The 27897-nt window shown below is 48.8% G+C and overlaps 1 protein-coding gene across 1 annotated transcript; it reads left to right on the top strand.

Moving 5' to 3' along the window:
• The first annotated feature begins 422 nt into the window (after positions 1–422).
• On the top strand, positions 423–26862 carry bcl11bb (BCL11 transcription factor B b). Its single transcript, XM_077017816.1, has 3 exons — positions 423–1493; positions 7365–7727; positions 22359–26862. The coding sequence occupies exons 1-3, from the start codon at positions 1430–1432 to the stop codon at positions 24320–24322; spliced, it is 2391 nt and encodes a 796-aa protein (XP_076873931.1). The 5' UTR covers positions 423–1429; the 3' UTR covers positions 24323–26862.
• Positions 26863–27897: the final 1035 nt, after the last annotated feature.

Raw genomic sequence — 27897 nt, 5'->3', positions numbered from 1 at the left:
TTAAGGAAAAATAATGTGGTCCCCCATTTTTTAAAGGAATTTTAGGAATTATACCGTTGGGAATTCGATGAATCCTGCTGTTAAATTTTTAACAGCGCCAGAATTAATAACAATTTCCAGCCAAACATTTCATTAAATAAATAAACATTGTTACTTTTTTTGACAGGTTTTTGATAGTTTTATTGATAAATGTGTATGGGTACCACAACACTTACTAGAAAATCTCTGTAGCTTAACACGAGAGCACTGAAGTAACCGAGGGAAGAAAAATAAAATTAATAATCTTAATAAATCTGCGTTTTGTGCAAAACACATTCCTATTCGAAATCATAAGAATTAGGATCACACTGACCTAACGGTGTGCATTTACTCGGAAGTTTGAAATATCGTTGGTTTTAATGTGCAGCACTGCCGGCGCGCCGCGGGGATGCGGGTTCCCTTCCGTGCGCCTCTCGGCAGGCTGCAGTCACCCCGATGGCGGAGCAAACGGCCACTAGTCGCCCCCAGCGTCCCGGTTGTCTTCTAGTGATGATGATGATGATGATGATGATGATGCCTCTCACATGGTGAACCCAACGTCACGTCCGTACTTGAACTTGAATTCCATTCCGTTCCTCAGAGGCGAGCCGTGCCACACGCGCGCAGGGTCCTCCCAAATAACCCGGACCCGTCCGACGCGAACGTGAGACGTGATTACACGGCCTGGGTTGGTCCGGAGAGGAGCCGCCGTCTCCGGGACCGCCAGCGAGCTGCCAGTCCGCGCGTCGGTGCCAGTGCGCACGCAGGATGGTCACCGAGGTCCCCATCACCTGTCAAACCCACTTTCCAAGGAATTCGGATTTTCAAGAAAGTCGCTTTTGACAGCCAGCAGGCTTCGTCTTTAAAGAGATGTTCGGAGGACAGTTTGTTTTAATCTGAAGAGCGCGTTAGCCAACTTTTATTTGGAGAGTAAGCAGCCTCGTCCGTTGCGCCACTTCACCGCCGAGTCGAGCACGGGAACCTTTTTAAATCGGCGCGTCGGCAGAAATACTAAATTCTTCGCTTCGATTAGCCGGTTCAGAACTGATCGAATACTTTCCCCTCACCAATTCTTTAGTCGGGGTGCAGGGTTTTTCTTTTTCATTTCTTTTTCTCGTCCTTCATCTACTTCTACTACGTCTTTTACTACGACTACTACTACTACTCCCACAACAACAACAATAACATCATCAACAAAAACAACAACAACAACTACTACTACTACTAGTTATTATCTACAAAGACCAACGTGTCCAGAAAGTTCGTTTTTAAAGCAAGTGGAACATTATCCGGACAGAGGCAGACTTTGGGGGAAAAGTTTGTAGAAGCGAAGGAAGAGAACCTCGTGGACTCGTCAGATTTCCAACACAAGTCCAGGTGTCCGTGCGATGCGATTGTAAATGCTGGGACAATGTCCCGCCGCAAGCAGGGGAACCCGCAGCACTTGTCCCTGTCGCAGAGGGACACCACACAGCGTGAGTACATTCACCTACCGACCAAGACCACACAGGTTCACTAACATAACCACCTAAAAAGACTTGTTCAAGGACTTGATTCAGGGAATCCGTGACATGATTGAGAGTAGAGCTTTTTATTTCTTTAAAATGTTGCATTTGTTTATTCTTTTTAAGTCTGGTTAAAAAGGCCTTTACGTTTAAGGAGAAAGAGCAAATACCTTGACTTTTATTTTACCTACGCGTTTTACGCAGAGGTGCAGTTTTAACATCTTTAAATGCATCTTATATGCCACACTGTGTCTAAATTTAGAAAACGCAACTGACAAATCCGATGTTAAAAGTCTGACAAACTCTAATCTCAATAAAATCGTAAATTGAATTAGTCTAAGTGGCGGGGAGACGCGTGGACTGATTGTACACGGACCGCAGGAAATTATCGATTTTTTAAAAAGTGATTCCGATTAACAAACTTTTGCTAACAACAAGAAACCAAATATGACTGAATTCCAGTAAATTACGCAAGCTTAAATGATGGCCCTATGGTTTCATTTGCGTGTTTGAATCTGCTGGGATGTATCAGCTTAAAATTCATCAGTTATAGACTATTAGCAATATTAAAAACAAGTCGTACTCATAAAGCAATGCTAACACTGCAGGACCCCCAAGGCCCAGTAGGACCTCAACTATAACCACCCCCCCCTCTGACACACACACACACACACACACACACACACACACACACACACACACACACACACACACACACACACACACACACACACACACACACACACACACAGGCAGGCCAGGCCTGAAGGTGCAAAGTTGGATTGAATGCATATTATTGACCATTATCATCTGTAACATAATGAATAAATTTTGAATGGCACCTTATATAGTCTGTTAATTCGATTTATGCGCATTAGTCTGCTATGACCTCGTCTTATTTAACTACATCGAGAGGATGAATTAACAATAGGCCAGAACAGTTCGTACATTTGACTACATTTATCTTAATTAGAAAAGTAGCGGATTGTTGCAACGGAACGACGCCTCCATGGTTTGGGACTCATGATTTATTTTACACCCCAGTTATTATCGACATTAACTTCAAAGCGGCCAGTTCTCTAGAAATACATTTATGGAAGATCTGAATGATCTCAAATATAAAACATTATGGTCATATAGGTCTGTATCGTGTACACATACAGGACTAGTATCTCGGTGATTTAAAATTTAATTTCTCAAACGTATAGCACTTAAGTGAACCTTAAACAAAGTGTTAAAAAATAAATGCTAAAAATAAAATCCTTAACAGAGTGTTAAACAATCTAATTCATGAAAGCCCCAGGATGCAGAATTTTACCCTTTTCTTAATGCACAATTAATAGCAAGCTAATTTTTAAAAAGATTTCTAAATAGAACATGCTTACACAAATTATTTGCTATAGTAAAGTCATATAATTTATTCAGATATTAATATGTTTGGAGGTTATGAATATGTCACCCTTCCCTGATTAGACCTTCAGTGTTGGTGATGGCACCCTAAAACCTTGCCAGCTCTTTCCAGTGCCACTGTTTACTCTAGGTGGTTACTTTAAATAAAGCTTCATTTATTTACTCTAAATGAATATGTGGCACTTTCATCAAGTGTTGAAGGATAAGATTATATCATTATATCCGACTTTTTATTTGACCTCGCAAGTTCTAATATTGCAGCCAGTGTAGGTTTGGCGGGCTGTAATGGGCTATTTTTGAAACAAATTAGCAGGCCTTAATTTCTGTCAAGGTGAGCAGTAGATGAAATGCTCGGTGAGTCGTGTATCGTGTTTGCTTTGTGTTCGAGGTAGCAAGGGGGCAGTTCACGACGCACGGGGTGGGCAAACCTCTGAGTGAATTCAAGAATGGAAGTGTGAATCACCTTCCAGCTTTGTTTGTGTGGTTGAAGTTGAACAGTTAGCGTCTACTCAGAGGATGTCGACCTGGGATCATGTAGACAGGTTAAGTTGTGCAGCTGGACTTAATAATTAGTGAAAATATGGCAGTAATATGTGATATGTGCATGTCCACTCTGTGTGTATGTGCATGGCTCTGTGTGTGTGTGTCTGTGTGTGTGTGTTTATGGGGGGTGGTTGCAGGAGTACAAATGTTAGAGCACGATAATGACAATGAGACATGCTCAAAAACGTGTGTGTGTGTGTGTGTGTGTTTATGGGGGGGCTTGCGTGTGTATAAGTTCATGTGCATCACGTGTAAACCAGTCATATAAAGTCAAGAGTGTAGATGAAAGGCCAGGTTCACCTGGCAGGTTCTTGAGACATCTTTCAGGGCTCAAACAAACCTGGGGGAAAACCTGAATGGCCTCATTTGGCTAAGTCAACGGTCTTGGAACAGGACATGTCAGTTGAGAGGGTTGCTCAATACAGACAATGTTAGCCTGCAGTGAAGAACCCTGCAGGTCACATTCATTAAAAAAAGAAAAGAGTCGAAAAAAAGATGAGGGAACTGGAATATCTGCATATTTCGTGCCTCAGAATAAATGTAGGGCATACTGTTGTGAACCTGTGAACGTATGTACAGACACACATACACACACACATGCATGTATGCATGCACACACACACACACACACACAGGTTTCATCTTGAAATAACCTCTGTGTTTTACTACAACTACAAACGTACATGGAAGTGTGACAGGCCCGCGTTAATACACATGAAGCTTTATATAATCATCACACAGAAAGCTGCTTTCAGTAATTAGCACGTCTCTGTTTGTCCTTTCTCATTTGTGTGAGCACGTGTCGTGAGTCAACGCAGGAACACTTAAGTGCGGAGGAGGGGGTTGTCCGCTTTGGCCCCCCGCGTCTCCTGGCGTACGGTGGGGGATTCGGAAGCGTTTCATAAGAGTTCTCGGTCATGGCGTTTGACACTCAGAACCTTTTTTACTCAGCACACTGACAAAAAGCGATCATCTCGATCACCCTCAACCAGTCGGGCTGTTGGGACACGTGCCACCCAGCTGTTCGTGGGTCCAAAAGAATGTTTGATGGACACGAACGTTTTTATTTGTAGGTCTTCCCTTTATCAACAATGCGACACACGCAAAAGCATCATTAGTGAGGAGAAGCAAAAGTGCACGAGGTTCATGCCCACGTTATGCAGCGTTCCATCAGTAGCTCTGTGACGCGTGTGCAGTATGGTTTTCTACAACTCCATTACGGCATGCTGAAACATTTAGCTGTGTGGGTTATTTATTTTCTGAATTTTTTGACGGGATGTTTTGCAGATCCTCGTGAGTGTTTTTCAGAGTTTACTGAGTGTGTGCAGCTCCAGCTGATAGGGGGTGCTATAAGTCTTTTGGAGCATTTTGCAATTGTACAAATGTGTGTGTGTGTGTGTGTGTGTGTGTGTGTGTACTCCATCATAATTTGTACTGCCCTCTGATTATAGCTTTCAAAAATCATGTGTAGAAAATGTACGCATAATATGGACAACCCCATATACTTGTCATCCCAATAGCATCAGCCCAAATACACACTCACTACTTATATCATGCTGCGTATCATTAATTACATTTTTTTGTTTATAAATTTCCCATGAAGAGGACAGTGCACTGGGGCGCCTGCTGCGATTACTGCCTCGTGACCGTCGATTGATAATCTTACTTCCAGAGATTTCAGTGAGATGTCACCGATGTTTATTCGACTCGATTCTTCTGTTGTGGTGCTGAGACGGACAGGTCTTCCTCCAGAGCACGTAGACCTTCAGGAACATGTGCAGAGCTGTACTGAGAGGCAAAAATCCCCAGTGCATCTGACATGTTAATTGCCAGGCCTACAGGAACCCAGAGAGAGTCGGGCAGTTTCGGCTGCGCAGGGCTCTGGAGATGTTCCTCTGTAGCCGGAGAGCTTCATGCTCAGTTGTTAGAACATTTAGGGTTTTTCTAAATTTGCATTCATCATGTTCCTCTCGATGGTTTTAAACAAGCTCTGAACCGCTTGTCAAACAAACTGTAGGTTTCGGGGCGCTTTACTGCAGATACATCAGTGATCTTAAATATGCGTTCAGACATTTAAGATAAAAATAGTATATGTTTGGTGGTGCTTCATTGAAAAGATTTGAAAGGATTTTGTAATGCTTGTGGGTGGACTTAATTTTGTTTTTATTTGATTATGATTGCTTTTTGTGTAGCAGATTGATGTACGTTATGTTTTCAGGTTCATTTTTAATATTTTATATTTTATTATTGTGACCAATAACCACCAATGACCAGCAACACCAGCAGTAACAATAGCGTACCATAGTATGAAATATTTTGATCACTACAGTGTATTATATCGGATTGCCTTATCAAAGTGCACTGATTAGCATGTTTCTGTTCTGTTCACATATAATGTACCTGCAGTCCCGAGCTCCTCCTACATTTCCCCCCCTCTGCCCCATGGCAGCGTGGAGCGTTTGTTGGGGGAGGCGCGGGTGTCTCCGAATGCCGACATTCCTGTGGCCTTTGGGACCATGCCAGCTCCATGACATTTATGTTCCTCCTAAGGCAATGTTACTCAACCCCGTATGAACAAACACGTTGATGCCTCTCTCACCTCACAGCCAGAGCCAAGCAGAGATGGCCAGGTGCCGGTCGGCGGCCCGGCCCTGTGTTTTGCGTCAGTTTGCTGGTGCTGCTACCGCCGCTAGCGTTCAGGCCGCCATCTTAAAGGGAACCTTCAGCTGTTGCCGGGCTACTGAAACAAAAGGGGATCTCGGCCACGGATGCGCCGAGCGAATTGAACTGCTGTCGTGTCTCACCTACGCTAGTGTATCCATCAGTTTTAGACAAAGTGTGTGTTATGATGTTAAGGTGAGATGGGGGGGGGGGGGTGTTAAACAGTAAATGAGAAGAATGATTGACATGGAGAACTTCCACCATCTGTATTTTGTGTAGCTTGCTTGTGTTTTTGCACAGGTAGCTGCCTGCTGTATGCCCTCTGTAATCTCCACATCCACACTCTCCCTCTTTTTCCATGTCAGTTTTATAGGGAATAATAAGAGATTATTCATTTGAACCCCGTCGTGACTTACGCGCCAATAAACGGCGGCGGAACCGTATTCCGTGTTGTAAAAACCAATGGAATTTTGGTAAAAGTCAAGCGCTAGTCAAGACGCAACACACATTTTCACACCAGACAGTTGGTCTTCGAGCATCCTTAATCGCTCTTCCAGTGGCGCACCTGTGCTACGCCACACGGCAGCTGAGGCAGCTTGTGGCTGTGGGAGCCTGCTTGCACCCTAACTGTGGCTTTAGCAAAGCTCTCTTTCCACTTCTCTTTCACTACTTGTACAGTGCATGTGCACCTCTCCTGTATCCGGTCCGGCATGCATAAAAGTAGACCGGAAACAGACACACTGCAGGATCGTGGTTTTGCACAACTCTCTCTCTCTCACACACACACACACACATATGCACATATATGCAGACACAGGTACACACATACCTTGTCTGGTTGTAGTTTCTAGTTCGCAGGTGTTTACACTTTGCGGTGTGTGATATCGCTGCGTAAAGAAAGTAAAGTGCACGGTGGGGGACGACATCACGCGATAAACAGGCGCTACTTGTGCAATACGGTTTACAGTATGTCACAAACACGTCAGTTTCAGGGTCTGTTTATGAGTTGAGATTTGGGTCTAAAATGGACATCAAGGGTGTTTTAGGATTTGAGATCCCAGATTATCTCCAAATCAAGCAAACCACGAAGAAAGCAAAATCCGCAAAGGTTTGTTAAAACGTAAGGTGACAACGAAAAGGGTTTGATTCAAAATATCAACACAGCAGCGCTTTAACGATGCCCCGTGACTGACAGCTATTAAACTCTGGCCTCTGTTTCCTTGACAGCCGATTCCAACCATGACATGGGGGCGGAGCAACATCCTCCGGGAGCCTCCCTGGTCAGCTCGGTGGGCGGGGCTGGAGAGCGAGACCTGCTGACCTGTGGCCAGTGCCAGACGAACTTCCCTCTGGGAGAAATCCTGGCCTTCATAGAGCACAAACGGAGGCTGTGTCGCGGTGCGGGCGCCTGCTACGGCAAGCCTGGGGACAAGGGCGGCCCCGCCTCTCCCACGTCGCCGCCCACAGAGCTCGGCCGCAGGCTTCGCCCCGTGGAGGTCGGGATCCAGGTCACGCCAGGGGAGGAAGAGGAGGAGAAGCGACTGACGCCCGCCAGAGGAATCTGCCCCAAGCAGGAGAGCATCCCGACAGGTAGGTGCTGCACTGCCAAAAGGTGGAGGTGGGTGGAGGTGGGTGGAGGTGGGGAGGTTAACGGGGGTGTGACTTGGCACAGGAGAAGCGCTACAGGGACGATGAGGGTCTGACACGTTTGGTGTGTGAAGTGTGTGGAACTGAACGAAAATTGCTAACAGCACGCACGCATGCACGTGCTAAACGTACGCGCAGGATGAACGCAAAAGTGCGCTCACACAAACACACACACGGGGTTAACTGATAGAGTCTATATACACTTACACACCAACAGCCCAGTCTTGAACACACTCGTGCTCATACACACATGCAGAAATTCCTAACCTGCTCTTCGCCGAGAGCTGCCTTGAAAAATTTTTTTTCGCTTGCTTTTGACATGGCCCTTCAAGAAGGATTAATACCTGCCACATGATTGGAAGTCTCTCTCTCTCTCTCTCTCTCTCTCTCTCTCTCTCTCTCTCTCTCTCTCTCTCTCTCTCTCTCTCTCTCTCTCTATCTATCTATCTATCTATCTATCTATCTATATATCTATCTTTCTCCTCTCTTCTTGCTCTCTTTCTCTCTTATTGTTTTTCTTGCACACACTGGCATGCTCTCTCTCCCTATTTTTCTCTCTCTCCCTCTCCCTCTCTCTCCCCGTCTCTCCCTCTCTCTCACTCACACTCACACTAACTCACTCTCCCTCTTTTTCACTCTCTCTATGTAAGTGAAACATCTCATAGCAGCCTCGAGCTCTTTGGCAGCTGAAACCAATTTTGTTAAAAAAAAGAAGGCAGCATGAACCTCACCCTGCGTGTATGAGAGGGAAACGCAGCTTATTATGAGAAAGAGGGTTAAGAAAGCTCATTAAAACTCAATGGCTCTGAGAAATAAGAGAGGTATTAATAAAGGAGTTTTCCCACTTAGTGGAGTTAGGAAAGCAGCGTACCTGCAAGACTAAATGCTTATCATTTTCAGCCCAAGCAACAGAGTGGCTTGCATAGCAACCTAGGACTACACACACACACACACACACACACACACACACACACACACACACACACAGACGCACATGCTGCAGACACACACACTCTCATATAAACATATGCACACACATGCAGACATAGACTAGTGACAGGGAGGACCTGAACACTCTCGCAGAAGCTCACGCATGTACACACTCTGTCTCACACACACACACATAAACACACACACACACACGCACAAACCTGCCCATGCCTCTACACAGCCACCTGCATGCACACACACCTGTATAGACTAGTGTGACAGAGAGGATATGAACGCACCCTCACAGAAGCTGACGTACAGCCAGTCTTGCACACACCTACAGACGTACACACGTGCACACACATCTCATCTTGTCGCGTTGCATTGTTTCTCTTGCTCCTGTCTGCTCTCCCCACACACACACACACACACACACACACACACACACACACACACACAGACACACACACACACCAACCATACAGCAATGCTCAAGTGTATTGTGGCAAGACTCAGACTACAACCTGATATTAACATTTGGGAGATAAATGATGAACTCACATTACAGCACCAGGTCTGTATTGTTCAGAAATCATCTCCATCAGTTTCCTATTCTGTAGTGCAAATGAGTGTTTTTTGTACTGCGTATTAACTGGCTGCTAATATAGTCTACGTCCTCCCGCTCAAGTGTTTTCTTTAGGTAAACATCTCTCAGACTATACTCATTTTCTCTGGCGGTATCATTTTTAACATTTCTTAATGAAGGTTTCTTGTTGAAGGCAAAATGAAGGTTATCTCTAGAAAGGCGAGACAGAGGTGCTGGAGGGTTTAACTGAATATTTCCAGTGCACTAAAGCTTTTCTCAACATATTACATTGCCACTTAACCGTTTTAAGTTCCGGCCAAATTAGATTATATTTAATGGGTCTAATTATATACAATATGGTGCTATGGGTGCCTAGAGGCAGGAGGTACACAGACGGCCACAGGGTTGGGTTTGATGGGTACACAGTATTAGCCCCCCTACCACACACACACACACACACACACACACACACACACACACACACACACACACACACACACACACACACACCAATCCACCTTTCCAGTGATTTTGAGTTTAAATGGGCCTTTTTGTCTTTGTGGTATGAATTTCCTTAACAAAGCTCGTTTAATTTATTTAAGATTCATTAAAACTTGCTCGGTCTGTCTTTATTTCCTCCATGTGACAGTGGCTGGCCACAATACAGAAGCTCTTGCACGAATGTTCAGAGCACTAAAAGGGGAGCAGCTCGTTTTGGTCCAGGGGGAACCCTGGTGCGAGGGTAGCCCTGGCCTCTGGGGACCACATGGCAGACGTCGCTAGCTCAAAGGAGAAGAGGTTAACCCCTGACCTCCGGCTTGAAAGATCACTCCCATAGCGTTTTTCAGGAGTGTCCTAGTTATGACGCTGTCCATCTCACAACACCCCCCACTGAACACACATGCTTTGCTTGCACTCTTCTGTGGATCGAGAGTGCTGCTTTAGGAGTGGAATATTAGCGTGATTTCACGACTGTCAACTTGGCAGCTAGATGCATTAACGCAGACAAATGCTCCCGAATCTAAAAAAGCTTACAGAGTCTCTCAGTAAGTAAATCGCCCCAGGATGCGATTGATGAGGTCTCAGCACGCTCACGGGGGCCAATTGGTGGCTGTAGGTGTTTGACATTTGCACTTCTGTTGTGTATCACAGTGATCTCATTCAAATGGCCAGGATTTTTTATTTTTTTTCAAACTCCATGCATCATCCCGATTCTCAGTTATACCTTCGAGCGATGTGACTACGTGACTCTCCCATAATGGATTTGAGTCAACTTGCCACCGATCCTCTACCACACTGCATACTACAGAACCACCCCCCCTTCCCGCCTGTGCCATCGTAAATCACCGTCGTGTCACCTTATTTCAACGAACCGCTGAACCTTCTACGAAACGGGTACTATCGAGGAGCTTTGTGTTTCTCACAGACGACTCCAGACACTCGAAACCTGAATCAAGAGCTGTCCGAGAGCACGCTCGTTTTTTTTTTCTTAACACCAGCAGATCAACTCAGATTGTGGCTGGGGTGCTTCCGATCAAGCCAGTGCTACCGGAGGATATGCAGTGCTGTAAACAGGATAAAGTCGTAAGGGTGTACCTGTAGAGTCGAAGCCTGTTTGCTCTGTGGCTGACATATATAAGTGCTGCCTGCCTTTCTCGGCCCTCTTGTCTAGCTCCGCGCCACTAATGATATGCAAATGCTTTCATTTGAACTCATTTGCAAAATTGCATAGGATACATATACGCTGCACGCATGTTGTAGCCTGCACGGTGGATCGTTTGCTATCCACAGAAGCGACTGTACATCCGCTCGCACTTGTCCTTTCCAATGTTCGTCTAATCACCGAGCATGCTCTCATTTAAATATTAGAGTAGTCTTTAATCATGGAAAGTAATCAGTGTCATGCATATTCATATGGTCCCAGTCTAACAGTCTCATTGTCTCGCTTCATTGCCAAATCATCTCAGCTAGTCTCTCAGCTGCCTTCTCTGATAGCAAGAGCCTGGTGTGGTGCCAAGAAAAAAATAAATAAAAAATTAAAAAAAAAATTTTTTTTGAAGTTTAAAATAACTCGCATTTATATGTTGTCCCTGAAGAGAATGGTGTGCTTGTGAATGTGGGTGTTTGTATGTGTGTGCATGTGTGAAGAAGAGGAGAGAGAGAGAGGAGAGAGTGAGAGAGAGAGAGAGAGAGAGAGAGAGGGAGAGAGAGAGAGAAGGAGGGAGAGGAGATTTTCGAAAGATGGCAAGACTGATCCCTGTTCCAAGTGATGAATATTTGCACAGAGGCTCAAGGAAAACTTCATTTGCATAATGACTTTGTAGTTTTGCATTAATTAAATTTGCATATGAAACTGCGTTAATTACCTCTGATCATCTGTTTTCAACTTCGCTGCATTTGATGTCCAGCCTTTGGGGTTGTGATTAGAGGTTACAGTGGCAGTTTGTGTGTGTGCGCTCACGTGTGAGGGCGCGTGTGCATGCATGTGCACATGTGCACATTTTTGTGTGTGCATGTGTGTGTATCTATGTGTGTGTGTGTGTGTGTGTGTGATGAAGGTGCTCTGTGTGTGACAGAGGTGGTTAGCGGGTATGAAAGCCATCTTCTCATGCAGTGTCATATGGCGCGTATGGGTGAGTTAATCACATTTCCTCCGTGTCTTGTACAGGACCGGCTGCAAAGATTTGTGCAGAGACATTTTAAAACCAGCTTTGTATGCAGCTCAAATCTCCCTGACCCTATACGCAAACCCATCATGCAAATGCTTCCTGCGTGACACAATGTGCGGCTCTCCGTGTGGTTAGAACAATGCGCGAATGCGCCCTACTGTTTAATGCTGAATAAATCATACCTGAGCTCCGGTACTCCCGCAGAACCAAACCCTAAAGCCACAAGAACGCCGATGCGTCCCCGAGGCCCCGCGGGCCCCGTGTGCTGCGGGCCCCCCGTGGGGCCACGGAGACCAGAGGTGCAGACTCTCCGGGGGTGTCTGCACCCCGGGAAGCAGGCCAGGGGAGACCACCCCACGGCGTGCTGCTGCTGGGAGTCGCCGGCCGGCGGGGGGTCAGCCGGGCCCAAGCTGGAGAACTGTAGGAGCCGGACGACTCTCCATGTGCTCCCCACTCGGAGCCCTGGAAGGAGTTAACGTCTCCCACATGAAGGCATCAAACGCTCCACATACCGCTTTATGGGAGTCATATGGCAACAGATTTGATATTTTTCCTACCACAGCAGGGAATAAAACTTGCCACTAATTTGGGCTGCAAGCGCCGCTGCTAAATTTCAGTATGTGCTGACGGTGTCTGCCAGATGTTTTCCTTTTTCTCCCGTTCACTTTTTCGCCCCCCCCCCTTCTCTCTCTCTCTCTCTCTCTCTCTCTCTCTCTTTTTCTCTCTCTCTCCACTAGCCTAACGTCCTATGCAAATTTTGTATGGCGCAAAGAAGCTGCACTAAGTCCAACTTTGTCACAAATCTGGAAAACAGAACGCAAGTCTTCTTATTATTGTTGGTATTAAAAACATCGCTGTGCTGCTTACAGATTTCCACTCTAATGTCCAGTGAAAAGTTTGCTGTCTGCAGCTGCTCTGAGGAGGCACAGTACAATGGCACATCGCTGCCACACACACACACACACACACACACACACACACACACACACACACACACACACACACACACACACACACACACACACACACACACACACACACACACACACACAGTTGGATGAACCTGTACCTCCAGACCAGCCCTTTTGTTTTGGTGGGGTTTTTTGGACCTACTAACTTGTTTCTTGAATGTTCAGAAGTTGCCAGGGTCTTGGGTTTTTGTGAGTTGCATGTATTTGCAAAGAGCTACAGCACAGCATCACTTTGTTCCCGTCCCAGTGTAGTGGTCCGTTGTTGTTCCAGTGTAGTGGTCCGTTGTTGTTCCAGTGTAGTGGTCCGTTGTTGTTCCAGTGTAGTGGTCCGTTGTTGTTCCAGTGTAGTGGTCCGTTGTTGTTCCAGTGTAGTGGTCCGTTCCCGTCCCAGTGTAGTGGTCCGTTGTACCATCACAATGCTTCCCTGTTTTACATAGTAATTATAAATACATATTTACTCACTGCTTCCTCTCTCTGGCCCTCCCTCACTCATACTCTCTCTCTCCCACTCTCTCCCCCTCTCTCTCTTCTTTCCACTGCTCCATCCCCCTCTCCACCCCTCCGCTCTGCTCCTTTCACTAAGGCCTTAAGCTCTGAGTGCAGAGTTCCGTAGGTGAGCAGATGTTTGGAGACAGAGAGGTGTGTGGAGAGCTGGCTGTAGTGTCATGCTCCATGGCCAGTTAAGCCTCACACACACACACACACACACACACACACACACACACCCTGATCCCCTCGTGAAAACACCCGTATCCTTTTCTTCCTGTCCGTGTCGCAGGTCTGTGGCACACTCAAACCTGTCGTGCAGCATTCATATCTAGCTGTTCTCTAGCCAACCCCACCCCCAAACACCACCCCAAACACCACCTTCCAACCCCCACCCCCAAACACCACCCCAAACACCACCTTCCAACCCCCACCCCCAAACACCACCCCAAACACCACCTTCCAACCCCCACCCCCAAACACCACCCCAAACACCACCTTCCAACCCCCACCCCCAAACACCACCTTCCAACCCCCACCCCCAAACACCACCCCAAACACCACCTTCCAACCCCCACCCCCAAACACCACCTTCCAACCCCCACCCCCAAACACCACCTTCCAACCCCCACCCCCAAACACCACCCCAAACACCACCTTCCAACCCCCACCCCCAAACACCACCCCAAACACCACCTTCCAACCCCCACCCCCAAACACCACCCCAAACACCACCTTCCAACCCCCACCCCCAAACACCACCTTCCAACCCCCACCCCCAAACACCACCCCAAACACCACCTTCCAACCCCCACCCCCAAACACCACCTTCCAACCCCCACCCCCAAACACCACCTTCCAACCCCCACCCCCAAACACCACCCCAAACACCACCTTCCAACCCCCACCCCCAAACACCACCCCAAACACCACCTTCCAACCCCCACCCCCAAACACCACCTTCCAACCCCCACCCCCAAACACCACCTTCCAACCCCCACCCCAAACACCACCCCAAACACCACCTTCCAACCCCCACCCCCAAACACCACCTTCCAACCCCCACCCCCAAACACCACCCCAAACACCACCTTCCAACCCCCACCCCCAAACACCACCCCAAACACCACCTTCCAACCCCCACCCCCAAACACCACCTTCCAACCCCCACCCCCAAACACCCCTTCCAAACACCACCTTTAAACACCCTCTCCAAACACCACCTTTAAACACCCTTTCCAAACACCACCTTTAAACACCCTTTCCAAACACCACCTTTAAACACCCTTTCCAAGCTTCATCTCTCAAATAATTCCTCCCACCACCAACCACACCCCCTCCCAATTACCACCTCCAGTCACTCTCGGTGTGAACGTCAGTGTGATCTCCTCACTCAGCTTTAACTCAGCAGTAAAGAGCTGCACAGCCTTCAGCGTTATTACATAGACCCATGGCTCTGGTTACCGTGGCTTTGACCTCCACCATTATTGTCATGTTGTGTAGACACAGTCTGGGTGGTACCATAAAAACCTGAAGTGGGCTTCAAAACCTTCTCATAGGTTTTACAATCTGCATTTTTTTTTCTTCTGTCTTTCCCGCTCAAAATGAGCACTAGAACATTAACATCTGATACGTTTTGATGTGATCGATGTCGAACGCTTGCCGTTGCTGGACTATGCGTTCTCTCTCTCTCTCTCTCTCTCTCTCTCTCTCTCTCTCTCTCTCTCTCTCTCTGCCATAGATCTGGTTTCCGCTGTAAAAACAGAAACACCACACAGGTTTCTCCGAGGCTGACACGCGGACGTTGTGATCTCCGCCCGCTGAAAAATTCAAACGCGGCCAATTTACCTGGCGTCGCCCCTACAGAAAATCGCGTGGGAAATTGAACCCAGCCCGTTCCTCCCCCGAGGCGGTTCCCATCTGTCCCTACCTCTTTCCGTCGCTCTCCTCCGCACCACCGCGTGTTCGCACGCCACACAGAACAGGGCCCTCTCGCCCAGCAGCGCGGGACCCGGGGACCTCGCGGTTTGTAGCTCTGCCTCCGGGAGCTTATGGTCTGCGCAGTAGTTTGGCAGCTCCGAGCCCTCTCGGTCTCTCTGGAAGTCCCTGTGAAATGAAATAAAGCCTGGATCTTATCAGATTCCTGTCCTTGCCAGCGAGGGCTTGTTCTGACGCGCTAGCCAAGTTAGCCACGGCCCGGCAGCCCGCGCGCTAAAGGCCCTGGCTAGATGAAAGGGCCTCCTTAAGCATAAGCTGTGCAGGGAGCCCGGCCAAGGTGGAAATGCATCAGCTTGATAAGAGCCAAGGGCAAAGCGAATCTCCTCTTGTTTATTTCGCCGCGGGCCAGTAGGGCGGTGAGCGGATTGGGGGCGGAAGACAGAGGCCTAACAGAGCTGTGTCTGCTCCGTCCCAGACCTGCCTGGCATGAAGGTGGCGAGATGGTGTTTGCTCTTGTCTTTTACATAACACCGCACTCATCTCCTCTCCTCCTTTCAGATATGTGTAGGGTTTTAAGTTTTACCTTGACACACACACATAAATACAAATACAAACACATATATGTAGTCTCTCTCTCTCTCTCTCTCTCTCTCTCTCTCTCTCTATCACTGTATATATATTTACATGTCTGATGTGGGTGGTCATTCATGGCTAAGCTACAAGTATATAGGTAACTGCTATAATGGGTTCTGAACTGAGCACGCACACACACACACACACACACACACACACACACACACACACACACACACACACACACACACACACACACACACACACACATTGCTGTAATATGGGCAGTGTAGGGCATGATGCCAGCAGGCATGGCAGTAAGGTGGCTGGCATGTGTGCTGGCTCCGGCCTTCATAAGGGCCATGCGGCATCTGAGGAGCCGTTTTATAGCCTGCACACACACACACACACACACACACACACACACACACACACACACACACACACACACACACACACATCCTGATTATAGCAGCCTGATTGTTTTGGAAGGCGTGCTGAAGGCTGTGGAGTTTTACAATGGCCTTTAACTGGATCTAGATGCTTGTGTTCAGCTGGGGACCATTATGGTGCACGTTATCCAAAAAAAATGTTGGGGCAATTATTTCACATACGGGACTGTTCTCTGTGCGTTTCGGCTCACACACACTCACACATGCACACAGACATATGCAATATACACATCTAAATATACACACATGTACGTGGCATGCCCATGAAACCGCGGCTTCCTAATACAAAATTGAAAAGCTGGATACAGAACCCCCCCCCCCCACACACACACACACACACACACACACACACACCCACCCACCCACCCTCCGGGCCTGACAGAAGCATCTCAGTCCAGTTAGGCACAGCAGAAGCCACCACCACTCAGGCTGAGCTCCGGCTCGGGTGGGTGCCATGGGTGGAGCAGTTGACTCTTAGCGCCCGTGGAGGAGTTGGGGAGACCTGATGTCCGTTAGCGTCGGAAGATTGAGGAGAGGCAGCACTCACATTGCCTTTGATCTCATTCCTCTCTCTCTCTCTCTCTCTCTCTCTCTCTCTCTCTCTCCTGCTTTCTCTCTCTGTCTATCATTCTCTCACTGTGTCTATCATTTTCTCTCATTCCCTCTCTCCCATGCTTTTTTCTATCTCTCACTCTGAGTCTCTTACAGTGTCTCTCTCCCTCCCTCCCTCTCTTTCTCTCTGTCGCCCACTCCCTCTCTTTCTCCTCCTTTTTTTTTTCTCTCCTCCATGCTTGGCGATCTGCGTCAGCCGTAAGCGTGAGTGTCATCCATCAAACCCCTCGGGCTGTTCACGGCCAGCGGGCCGTGCCAAGCTGGGTCTTAGCACAGCGACACATACTGGGGCCCGTGCCCGAACCATGATTCAGGTCTGCTGCAATGCCACAAAAAGCTTAGCTAATGCACTCTCTCTCATACACACACACGCAGACGCACTCTCACTCTCACACTCCCTCTCACAAACACACACTCTCCCTCACTCTCTCTCTTGCGGTGAGGGTCAGGCCAAGACTCATAGCTCTTATTGACAGAGAAGTCTTTCCAGTTATTTTTCACTGTCTGCTTCTGTCTCTGCCAGAGGACGCCTCTCTCTCTCTCTCTCTCTCTCTCACTCACTCTCTCCCTCCCTCTCTTACTCTCTCTCTCTCTTTCTCCTTTCGATCTCACTGATGGTGGCGGGCCTCTCGACCTGGGTGTGTGTCTGCCGGCTGCACTGATCTGCTCTGGAGGTCTGCTCTGGAGGTCTGCTCTGGAGGTCTGGCCTGGGCGGTTGTGCTGACCCGCGGGGCCGGTGGAGGTGTGGAGGGATGCGCGGGCCTGCTCTCCGCGGCTTGCTGAGCTGGCTTACACGCACCACCTGCTGAGGTGTGGGCCTCCGGCCAAACGGCTCCGCAGATCAATGTCTGAGGGGCTTTTGTGCTGTGCAGCTGAGCTGAGAGAAGTGTCCGGGCGTGCATCTTATATGGGTTTGTCTGTCTGTGTCTGGGTGCGTGCGTGTGTGTGTGTGTGTGTGTGTGTGTGCTTGGATGCAGACATGTCAGGGAATAGCAGCGATCTCTTTCTTTAAAGGTATACTGCCATATCTCTCCTGCAGATGTGGGCAGATGTAGACACACTTACAGTAACACTGCTGCTTACAGTTACAATGGAGACAGCAAAATGTGTGTGTGTGTGTGTGTGTGTGTGTGTGTGTCACTCCCATAGTTCTGCCACCATTCAGAGTGGCTTAGTTGCTCTACACACTTTTTCCACTGTTGCGTTCAGATCGGCTGCCTTTTCTAATAAAGCTGTCTCTTCCTGTTACTGCACAGAGGAGCAGAGCGCTGCCCCTGGCTGATTGAATGCCTGGGTGATCAGAGAGCTGAGAGACCCACTGTAATGATGTAAGGCAGAAATAATTACACATAAAGTGTTATGGTGATACCATAAAAAAAAACTGATGCTAAAAAAATTAGAAAATTAGCTGCTATCTGATCTACTGTTCTTGTGAAATTCATTTTCCTTTAGAAAACTAATGAAAACTCTCACACACCCAGCCACTCAAACACATACACACACACACACACACACACACACACACACACACACACCCAAGCATGTGTGCACCTACACACTCCCACACACTCACAGACACTAGCAAATGTGTTATCATTAGCCTATGAAGTTTAGTTGGAGATATTGGGCCCTGACCAAAGGTGTTTAGGGGGGATTTTCTATTTATTTACTTGGTTTGTTCCTCATCCTGTCAGACTCTTACACACACACACACACACACACACACACACACACACACACACACACACACACACACACACACACACACACACACACACACACACACACACACACACACACACACACACTCACACCAACATCCAGGCACACACACTTACACATGCATCCTGGTGTGTGTTGAAGACGGCAGCAGTGCACCCTGTACACGAGAGTGTGTGTGCGTTTTTGTGTTCGTGTGTGTATGTGTGTGCGCGCGCACATGTGATTTGCATGGCAGTCTGGCCTCTTGATTAGCCGCCATCATCGCAAACAAGACATCAGCGATGCGAGGTGGGGCCCCGCGGGCCTCTGGGAGCCGCAGATCACAGCCATGCTAATGCGGGGGGCACGCGGGCGCCGTGCCAGGTGTCAGCCAGCCGGTGACAGGTGCACAGAGGGGGCGTGGGTGCTGCTGGGGTAGGCGGAGGGCGGAGGGTGGGGTGGGGGGTGTAGCGGCGGGGGTGTCAGGGTCCCGGTGGCATCACCACCGTTTCCTTTGTTCTCTATGCAAATCCCGTGCTCCAGAGTCCCCCCCGCTGCTAGGAATGTGCCGCTTACAGTAGCCGGCGCTCTAGCAATGCCAGGCATTCTCTCTCTCTCTCTCTCTCTCTCTCTCTCTCTTTCCCCCACTACAGTGTCTCCTTCGACATGGTGACATTGCCGGGACGCCATTCTGTCCTGCTCAGATCAGCCGACGCGGGGACTCGCTGATGTTAGAATCTGCCTCCCCTTGAGCCGCGGTGTCCCCCTCTCTCTGAGGAGCCCACAGAAGAGCGAGGCTGTCAGACTCTCCCGGAGATAATTAAATATCAAGCCTCCCTCTTTCGCCTCCGCCACTGCCGTTGCGGGCGAGCTAATCGCCCCGAAAGGGTGAAATATCTCCATTTTAAATGGAAGCTAAACCCTGAAACAGGGCTCTCTGAGGAGGGTTTAATTGGCTGTGTGGTTTTGTAATACCAAACCCAGGAGGGCGGAGAACTTTAGCGTCAGACCACCTCCGACACATACACATGCGTCATTAATCGTGCGCGCACGCACACACACACACACACATGCACACACACACACACACACACACACACACACACACACACACACAGTGACAGGCAGACAGCCCCTCCTCACCGTTTAATGCTGAAAGCTCAGCTCACAGGAACGTCACACAGCCTTGCATGTAATGTAACAGCCCGGACTCAATTTAGCTATTTAACCTGTAATCCCTGCAATATTTATGTAAGTGTGTGTGTGTGTGTGTGTGTGTGTGTGTGTGTTCGGGGGGGTGGGGGGATAAGGCCATTAGGCTCTCAATGCAGATACAGTCAGAGGAGAGATGGCACTCCGCTAACTGCTAGTTGACCTGTGTAGCCTGCGGTGCCTGGTTTTGCCATCCCGGACTGCCGTAATTGCCGCAAATTGAATCAGAGAGTGAGTGGCGATGATTCCTTAATGAGCGCTTTTATTGGCTGGATCGCGACGGCGTGACACGGGCCTCGGCGGGCCTCTCCCGCACCGCGCGGGGCGCCCGGGCAGCGGGAGCCAATGGGCCGTGATCAGATGGAGATTTGTGATCCTGAGGTGGCTGATGGGTAATTTCACACGATCACACCACACATGCTGCCGTCGCAAGACATGGCTCTCTGATGGGTCATTAGCATATTTTAACTTATTCATGATGGGTTTCTCTCTCTCTCCACGTCTCTCTTTCTCTCTCTCTCTGCCTCTCTCTCTCAAGCTTGTTTTGAAAGTTGATGAAATTTGTCTTTGGTCGTCATTAGGCCTGCCTGTCTGTTAGCTGACACGCTTCTCTGGCAACATATGGCACTTTCTGTAAGATGTGATAAGATGCAAATTGCCAGAGCTTGAGCGCACATTTATGGCAGAGTAGGGGTGCACACTCATAAAGACAAACACACACACACACACACGCACACACGCACACGTGCATCTCCACACATACACACTCTCAGCCACTCTTCTCTCTCCTCACTCCCCCTCTCTATCTCTCTCTCTGCCATCTCCCTCTTCTCTCTATTTAGAATAATCCCGTTGGGCTCTGAGCAGCCACTGGAGGAATGTGTGATCTTGACGAGGCGTCACTGGCACTCAGGGGGGACATGGATCATGTCCACTCCTGATTTAACACACACTCTGGCGCTGAGCTCTGTTCCGTGTGCACCGAGTAGGGAAAAGAGCAAGACGTTTGTATTTAAGTCTTAAGCACACCCACCTCCTGCCTAACCCACCTACGCCCCCACACCTCCGACACACACACACACCACCCCGTCCCCACCCCCCACCCCCACCCCCGAGCTCCATCTCCTACAGCCGTACGCGTGAAAGCCGGCCAAACCAAACAAAAGCGCTGGACCCGTTGGCCTTTGTCCTGCTCCCCAGCAGAGTGGCACCAGCTGGAGTCTGCGTGCCACACACTCTCCCCCGACCTCCGTCAGGCTGGGGGAGATGACATCACACACCCGTTAGCAGCGCCCCCCACACGCCCCCTCCGGTCGAAGCCCCGGAGACCTTCTGTAGGGGGGCTTTCCGCGTACATTTAATGAAGTCTTCAGTTTCTGAACAGAAGCTGCAATCCCGAACCGCACTGCGATGATTTCGGAAGCTGGAATTTTCCACCAAAATATGATGTTTACCGCTTGGATACAGGAGGGCGTTTCATCCGTACAGATTCTCTTAGGTGTGGAGAAGCACGTTGCGCTCGCTGATAAATCTACCGAAATTTCATTACAGTCGACAAATATGGCACTGCATTTGTAATGTGGGTTTTTTTTTTGCAGCGTCTTTAATTTGAAATCTAGAATAATCTTTTAAAATAATGTTTTCCCACCGTGAATGTCCTCAGAGTGGCAGGCCTTTAGATCTTGAGATGCCCAAACCGTACGAACCTATGTATCGTTTCAAACGAGTCTGTGCTCCGTACGTTGCGTACAGATGATCGTGTTAGCGGCTGTAATGAGTTCGGGCTGAAACGAATCTATCACTACCACCCTCGTTCTCTCCCTCCATCTCTCCGTCTTCTCGCTCTCGTGCCTTTGCCACATACTTATCTCCATATGGAAATAGCAAATGTGCATGTGTGTGTGTGTGTGCGTGAATGGAGTTGTATATTAAAGCCTGCCTGACGTTAGCATTAGCATAATGCGTTGTGGCCCCGGGGCTGTACCTGCCATCTGCATAAGACTCCAGCCGACAGGGAATCTTCGGGAGGGCCTCCACCCTCCAGTTCCCTGATCTCCACACGGTCGTGTAGGGGCAGATCGTCTCTCTGCTGGGGCTGTAGCTAACAGCAGGTGGTGCCTGGCCTCTGCTAACCTGGCAGAGGATCAGGGTACCGGCTCCTCCTTACAGTACTGTAATTTTCATTTTGTCTCGTGAAATGGCTGTCACCAGAGCGCGGTGAGACGCCGCTCACATGTTGCCCGTTTAATTTTTAAAGGGAAATGATCCATGAACCTCATCATAGAGTACTCTTCCCTTTGATTACATCCAAAGCCATCACCACGAACAAACAGATGCAGCAATGACATGAAAATCCATTAAAGCGCGCTATCTGAGCTGGCCGTAGGAGCTAAGCGCTAATGTGCACGTGTTCATTCAACCCGCGTTCCTTTTGTGTCCTCCAGGGAAAGACGAGCCGTCCAGCTACATCTGCACCACGTGCAAGCAGACGTTCACCAGCGCCTGGTTCCTGCTGCAGCACGCCCAGAACACCCACGGCATCCGCATCTACCTGGACAACCACCCGTCCAGCTGCTCCCTCACGCCCCGCATGGCGCTACCTCCGCCGCTGGGGGCGGACACCCTGCCCCGATCGCCCCTCGCCAGCTTCCTGGGGGACGGCACCAACCCCTTCCACCTGCTCCGCATGGCTGCCCCGTTGCTGCGCGAGCCCCCGCCCACCGGTTACATGGAGACCCGTCTGCCCACCACGCCTCCGTTCGTGAGTCCGCCGCCTCCACCCCGCCACCCTCTGGAGCGGCTGGGCCCGGAAGAGATGGGCCTCCTCTCCCAGCACCCCAGCGCGTTCGAGCGGGTCATGCGGCTAGCGCCCATACCCATCGAGCCTCCATCCATGGACTTTTCTCGACGCCTCCGCGAACTGGCCGGCAACAACAACAACGGCGGGCCCACGCCTCCCCTCTCGCCCAATCGCGTGCCGCCCATGCACAGGCTCCTCAGCCCCACCCTCTTCCAGCCCGGCTCCAAGCCCCCGGCGTTCCTGACCGCGCCCCAACAGGTGCCGCCGGCCCCGCCCAGGGGCGGTCCCTCGCCGCCCTCCAGCCAGACGGGCAAGGTCAAGGCCTGCGAGTTCTGCGGCAAGACCTTCAAGTTCCAGAGCAACCTGATCGTGCACCGTCGCAGCCACACCGGGGAGCGGCCGTACAAGTGCCACCTGTGTGAGCACGCCTGCTCCCAGGCCAGCAAGCTCAAACGACACATGAAGACCCACATGCACAAGCCCGGCTCCATGGGCAGCTCCCCGGAGCGGTGCGGCCGAGACTCGACTGGCGAGGAGGCGAAGGGCGGAGAGGGCGACGGGGTGCCCGGGGGGCACGACGAGGACGAAGACGAGGAGGAAGAGGAGGAAGAGGAAGAGGAGGAGGAAGAGGAGGAAGAGGAAGAGCAGCAGAACGGCGGCGGCAGCAGCAGGCCGGAGTCCAACCTCAGCATGGACTCGGAGCTGAGCAGGAACAGGGAGGGCGACTCGCGGGCCTCTCTGAGCGAGAAAGCCTTCGCCGCCGACAGAGTGGCCGTGAGCCAATACAACAGCCTCGACAATCACCTGAGAGTGCCTCTGGGCGCCAGGGCACATGAGGAACGGAGGGGCGACCCGTCCGGCAGGGAGAAGGGCCCCGAGGGCCGGCCCATGGTGAACGGCCGGGGCTGCGGCCCCGAAGACCCCGTGGGGGGACTGTTCCAGCAGAAGCCCACGCCCATCTCCAGCCCCAGCCTATCTGGCTCCTCGTCCAAGAGGATCAAGGTGGAGAAGGACCTGGAGCTGGCCCCCATGCCCCTGATCTCCTCCGAGAACGTGTACTCCCAGCTGCTGGCCGGCTACGCCGCCTCGCGCCACTTCATCAGGGAGCCCTTCCTCAGCTTCAGCGACTCCCGCCAGTCGCCTTTCGGCACCTCCTCCGAGCACTCCTCCTCCGAGACGGGCAGCCTGCGCTTCTCCACGCCGCCCGGCGAGCTGCCCGAGGGGCGGAGCGGCAGCAGCACGCCCCACCTCCAGCTGCGGGGCCCGGGCCCGGGGAGGCCGCCGGGCTCCAAGGAGGGACGTCGGAGCGACACGTGCGAGTACTGCGGGAAGGTGTTCAAGAACTGCAGCAACCTGACGGTGCACAGGCGTAGCCACACGGGCGAGCGGCCCTACAAGTGCGACCTGTGCAGCTACGCCTGCGCCCAGAGCAGCAAGCTCACCCGTCACATGAAGACCCACGGGCAGTTCGGTAAGGAGGTGTACCGCTGCGACATCTGTCACATGCCCTTCAGTGTGTACAGCACCCTGGAAAAACACATGAAGAAGTGGCACGGAGAACACTTGATGAGCAACGAGGTCAAACTCGAGCAGGCCGACCGAGGCTGAGCCGTCGCCTTCTGACTGTACGACGGGCTCGGGCTGGATAATCGTTTGGATAATTCTGACTTATCTGAGGTTTTTTTTTCCCCTCTTTTTTTAATTTTTGAATAATTTTTTCATTTTTTGTTTCTGTTTTTTTTTCCTAGTGAAAACAAACTGCCACCTGAGAAATAAGGACGTTAGTATATGTGTGTGGACAGGTTGAAAAAGTCCTGTAGCCATTCCCACTGACCAACAGAGGAGCGGTCCATTAGAAACCCATGGAGCCTTTCTACTGTGCAATAATTTCTGTATTTATTGGATTGTTTCGTAATGATACATGGCATGTGCAGGTACGTTATCAAAAGGGGTTTTCAATGCATTTCTTTGTTCGAATTTTTGCTTTCAGACACCATTTTAAGATATGACAGATACTGAGATTTTGGCGTTTCGCCACGTTTATGTTTGACCAATTTCCTAAAAGGGAAAAAAAAAACATTATCCTATCCTAATTCTGAAGAAGGGGCCAACTTCTAAAATCAGAGACAGTTTTAGTACTACTGCTGTTTGCAGTCCCACCTGACTTGGGTCGTATTTTTAAAAAAAGAGTGAAGCACTGAATGTCAACTTGACAATAAATATTGAACAGATGTGAGGGGTTTGGATGATCAGGGATGACTCGGCCAGCTGGAGGACAGTTTGACTGCATTCGAAAATTTCTCATCGACCACCATCAAACCATCAGTATGGTCACAATTTTTCTTTAGATCATTTGTGATTTCGGCTGTTAACAAACCACAAAAGTACTTCTTTCTGACCATAATATAGTAATTCAGGCAGTGTTGATTTTATATATTTCTCAAAATGTTGGTAAGGTAACATAGCCTATATTTTACTTTAAAAGATCCAAATGTTTACATTAGCACAAACTAACCTCCATGGGTAGTTTTAACGGCTGCCATCCGGTGTATATTTTGTTAACATACAAGTTAAAGGGTCTGGCTTTGTGATGCAGTAAAAATGTCCATGAACTTATTTTCAGCTGATTGAACATTTCTGGTCAATATGTGAAATATTGTTGAGAATCTATAAACATACTACGACCAACATTGTTCGCCTGTACTGAATCCAACCCACAGCTTACACCAGTCAGGACTGTTCAGTTCTCTGGTCTCACAGTATTATGAACTTACTCTAGTGGACATTAGATGTGGGCGGTTTCGCAGGGGCTCCGCAGAGTTCAGCAACATTTGTGTTTCTCTGCTGTTCTGCTCAGAGGGGCAGGACCCCCCCCAACCTTCACCTGCTCCTCTTAACACTCGGGACCCTCATCTATGTCCTGAGTACACTGCCATTCACTCCTCAGCAAGCATCATGTCCTGCTGCTGTTTTAGCACTGTTATAATCCCAAGGTAATCTAACAGCACTTAAAAAAATGGTCAAATGTCGGCTTTTGTTTTTGTGGACTTTTGTTTTTTTGTTTTTCAAATTATTTTTCTAACTAATTTGATGTCATCTAAGTTGGAGTCGTGTGAAAAACATGAAACATGCCTGATGAATAATTTCTAAATTCATAATCTGTGAGTATAGCCTACCACATTCTATTTATCCCTCCAGATATGACTTTGTATACGTCTCGAGTAGCGCGAACGGAAAGAAGTGGTTGTAACACGAATGACAGGCAGATTTACGTAAAACAAAAGGGTGAAGTGGACAGAAGGTTTCTAGTGAAGATGGCATGCCAAATTCAATTGCCAGTCCTGATACCCTAAAGGCAACCTCTAGTGTTTACCACCATTTAATTTGACACGCACATGAATTACTATGTAGTGAGGATCCTCCAATGCAATTAAGACCCCGGCTACACCAGAGAACTCACGCTTCCAACAAATGTGGACTACTGAACCCACGGCATCGGTTCGCATTTGCAAATTGAACTCCATTAAAATGACAATAAAATCACTATAGAGGTTAAATAAGAGGTTAAATATTTATGCATTTAATGTGTGTAGTATGTGTGATACCTTTCAAAGTAAGACTTAACTCACAGGTTTGGATTCCAGAGCCGAGATGACCGAGCCAATTCTTCACTGACCCCTACAGCTGGTTTTTCACCAGCAGTGACAGAAAAAGTCCACAATAGGAAAAGAGAAAAAATGACACTCTGTCTTTAAATAATGTTTACAGTGTTGAAGTACAAGGATAATGAATTCCTGTGTAAATGTGTTTTAAAAGAGAAAGAAATATTCTTTCATTTTCCTACCATTTTTGAATGCCATAGCAGGGTTTTGTTTGTTTATTTTTGTTTTGTTTTTTGGTGCAGGGTTTTTTTTTCCCATAAATTTCAATGGATATACACGTATATGTTTTGTTCACTGTTAAATACACAGTGTATTTGTATACCAGTGGCATTTTATGAAATGATGCAAAAAAAATCTTTATATTTTGCAGTCCATTATAAAATTGTGAGTCTATCCAAATGTTTTTGTCTCTATATATGTTGATAATTTTGGTAAATCCATCCTTCAAGGATGTAAAAAAAGGAAATAAAAATGAATGAAAATTCATCAGTTTTGGTGAATTAATGTGCTGTGTAAAACCTTTCACAATAGGAAATCAGCTATAGGTATAATATTAACTATTTTAGTGCAGTATGATCATATTGAACATTGGACAAGTGTATGATGGGAGAAATATATAACAAACACAGTGTTATTGACATAAAAATAGCACTTTAAAATTATTTTTGGCAGGGAAATTACATTTGCACCAGGTAGTATGTGTTGCTCAAATTCAGGTTTGGATAAGAAGTAAACACCGGGGCGTAAAAGCTCAAACAAATATCATTCAGGAGCGCATGGAAACTCCAGACATGGCTGCTTAGTGCATGACCTCTGACCTTAGGACTTCACTAATTTGGGAAACCTTCCGTCCCATTGCACCTGCCGTCCCCGTTTCCCAGTGAGAGATGCTCCACGTACAATGACCTGTCTGACCCGTCCTGACCCCCTCGACGTCGCCTTGTCCCGGCTTCTCTCCTCCTTTGTAAGGCAGGTGGGCCTTTGTAGCTCTCCAACAATGTGGCTTGTCAGGGAGGGGAACCATTCAGAAAACCTTTATAGCGTTTTTCCACATGGCCAATCATAGACCTTCTCTACTGAATAAGGCTCTCGTGACGAGACCTACAGACCAAAAACAACCTCCACACCGACTTGATTTTTCTGTTTCTTTTGGCACCAGCAATTAATCCATAGTTTTCACGTCCCTTCTGCGTTTCCATGCCTTGTGCTGACGTGACTGGCCTCTCGGAAGAGCTAGGCATGAATATGGTTAGTGTGACGTCGGACATATGGGACGCATCTTCAGGCCTCAAATGGCTCCGTCCCCCCCGCAAAACGCTGACAAAAGATTAAAAGAGAGCCGATTCCCGACGTCTCTCCCATGGCACCAGTCTTCCCCCACGGTCTCACCATTTTTCACACTCTAATTACACGACTCTGCCACACCAGTACGTTGCAGGTCTGGCCGTTGCTCAGCACGGTCCAGTGTCATAGTTCACGTCTGACATGTCATTTAAGGTCCCTTTTAAGCTCGGGTAATAG

The sequence above is a fragment of the Brachyhypopomus gauderio genome, chromosome 9 (assembly GCF_052324685.1).
Source record: "Brachyhypopomus gauderio isolate BG-103 chromosome 9, BGAUD_0.2, whole genome shotgun sequence".
In the NCBI taxonomy this organism is placed as follows: domain Eukaryota; kingdom Metazoa; phylum Chordata; class Actinopteri; order Gymnotiformes; family Hypopomidae; genus Brachyhypopomus; species Brachyhypopomus gauderio.
The sequence above is the reverse complement of the archived record's forward strand: the minus strand, read 5'-3'. Positions and strand labels throughout refer to the sequence as shown.

Coding starts and splice junctions, on each gene's coding strand:
- bcl11bb (XM_077017816.1), top strand. CDS start 1,430: ATGTCCCGCCGCAAGCAGGGGAACCCGCAGCACTTGTCCCTGTCGCAG. Junction 1,494..7,364: donor GCAGAGGGACACCACACAGC/GTGAGTACATTC, acceptor TTTCCTTGACAG/CCGATTCCAACCATGACATG. Junction 7,728..22,358: donor GCAGGAGAGCATCCCGACAG/GTAGGTGCTGCA, acceptor TGTGTCCTCCAG/GGAAAGACGAGCCGTCCAGC.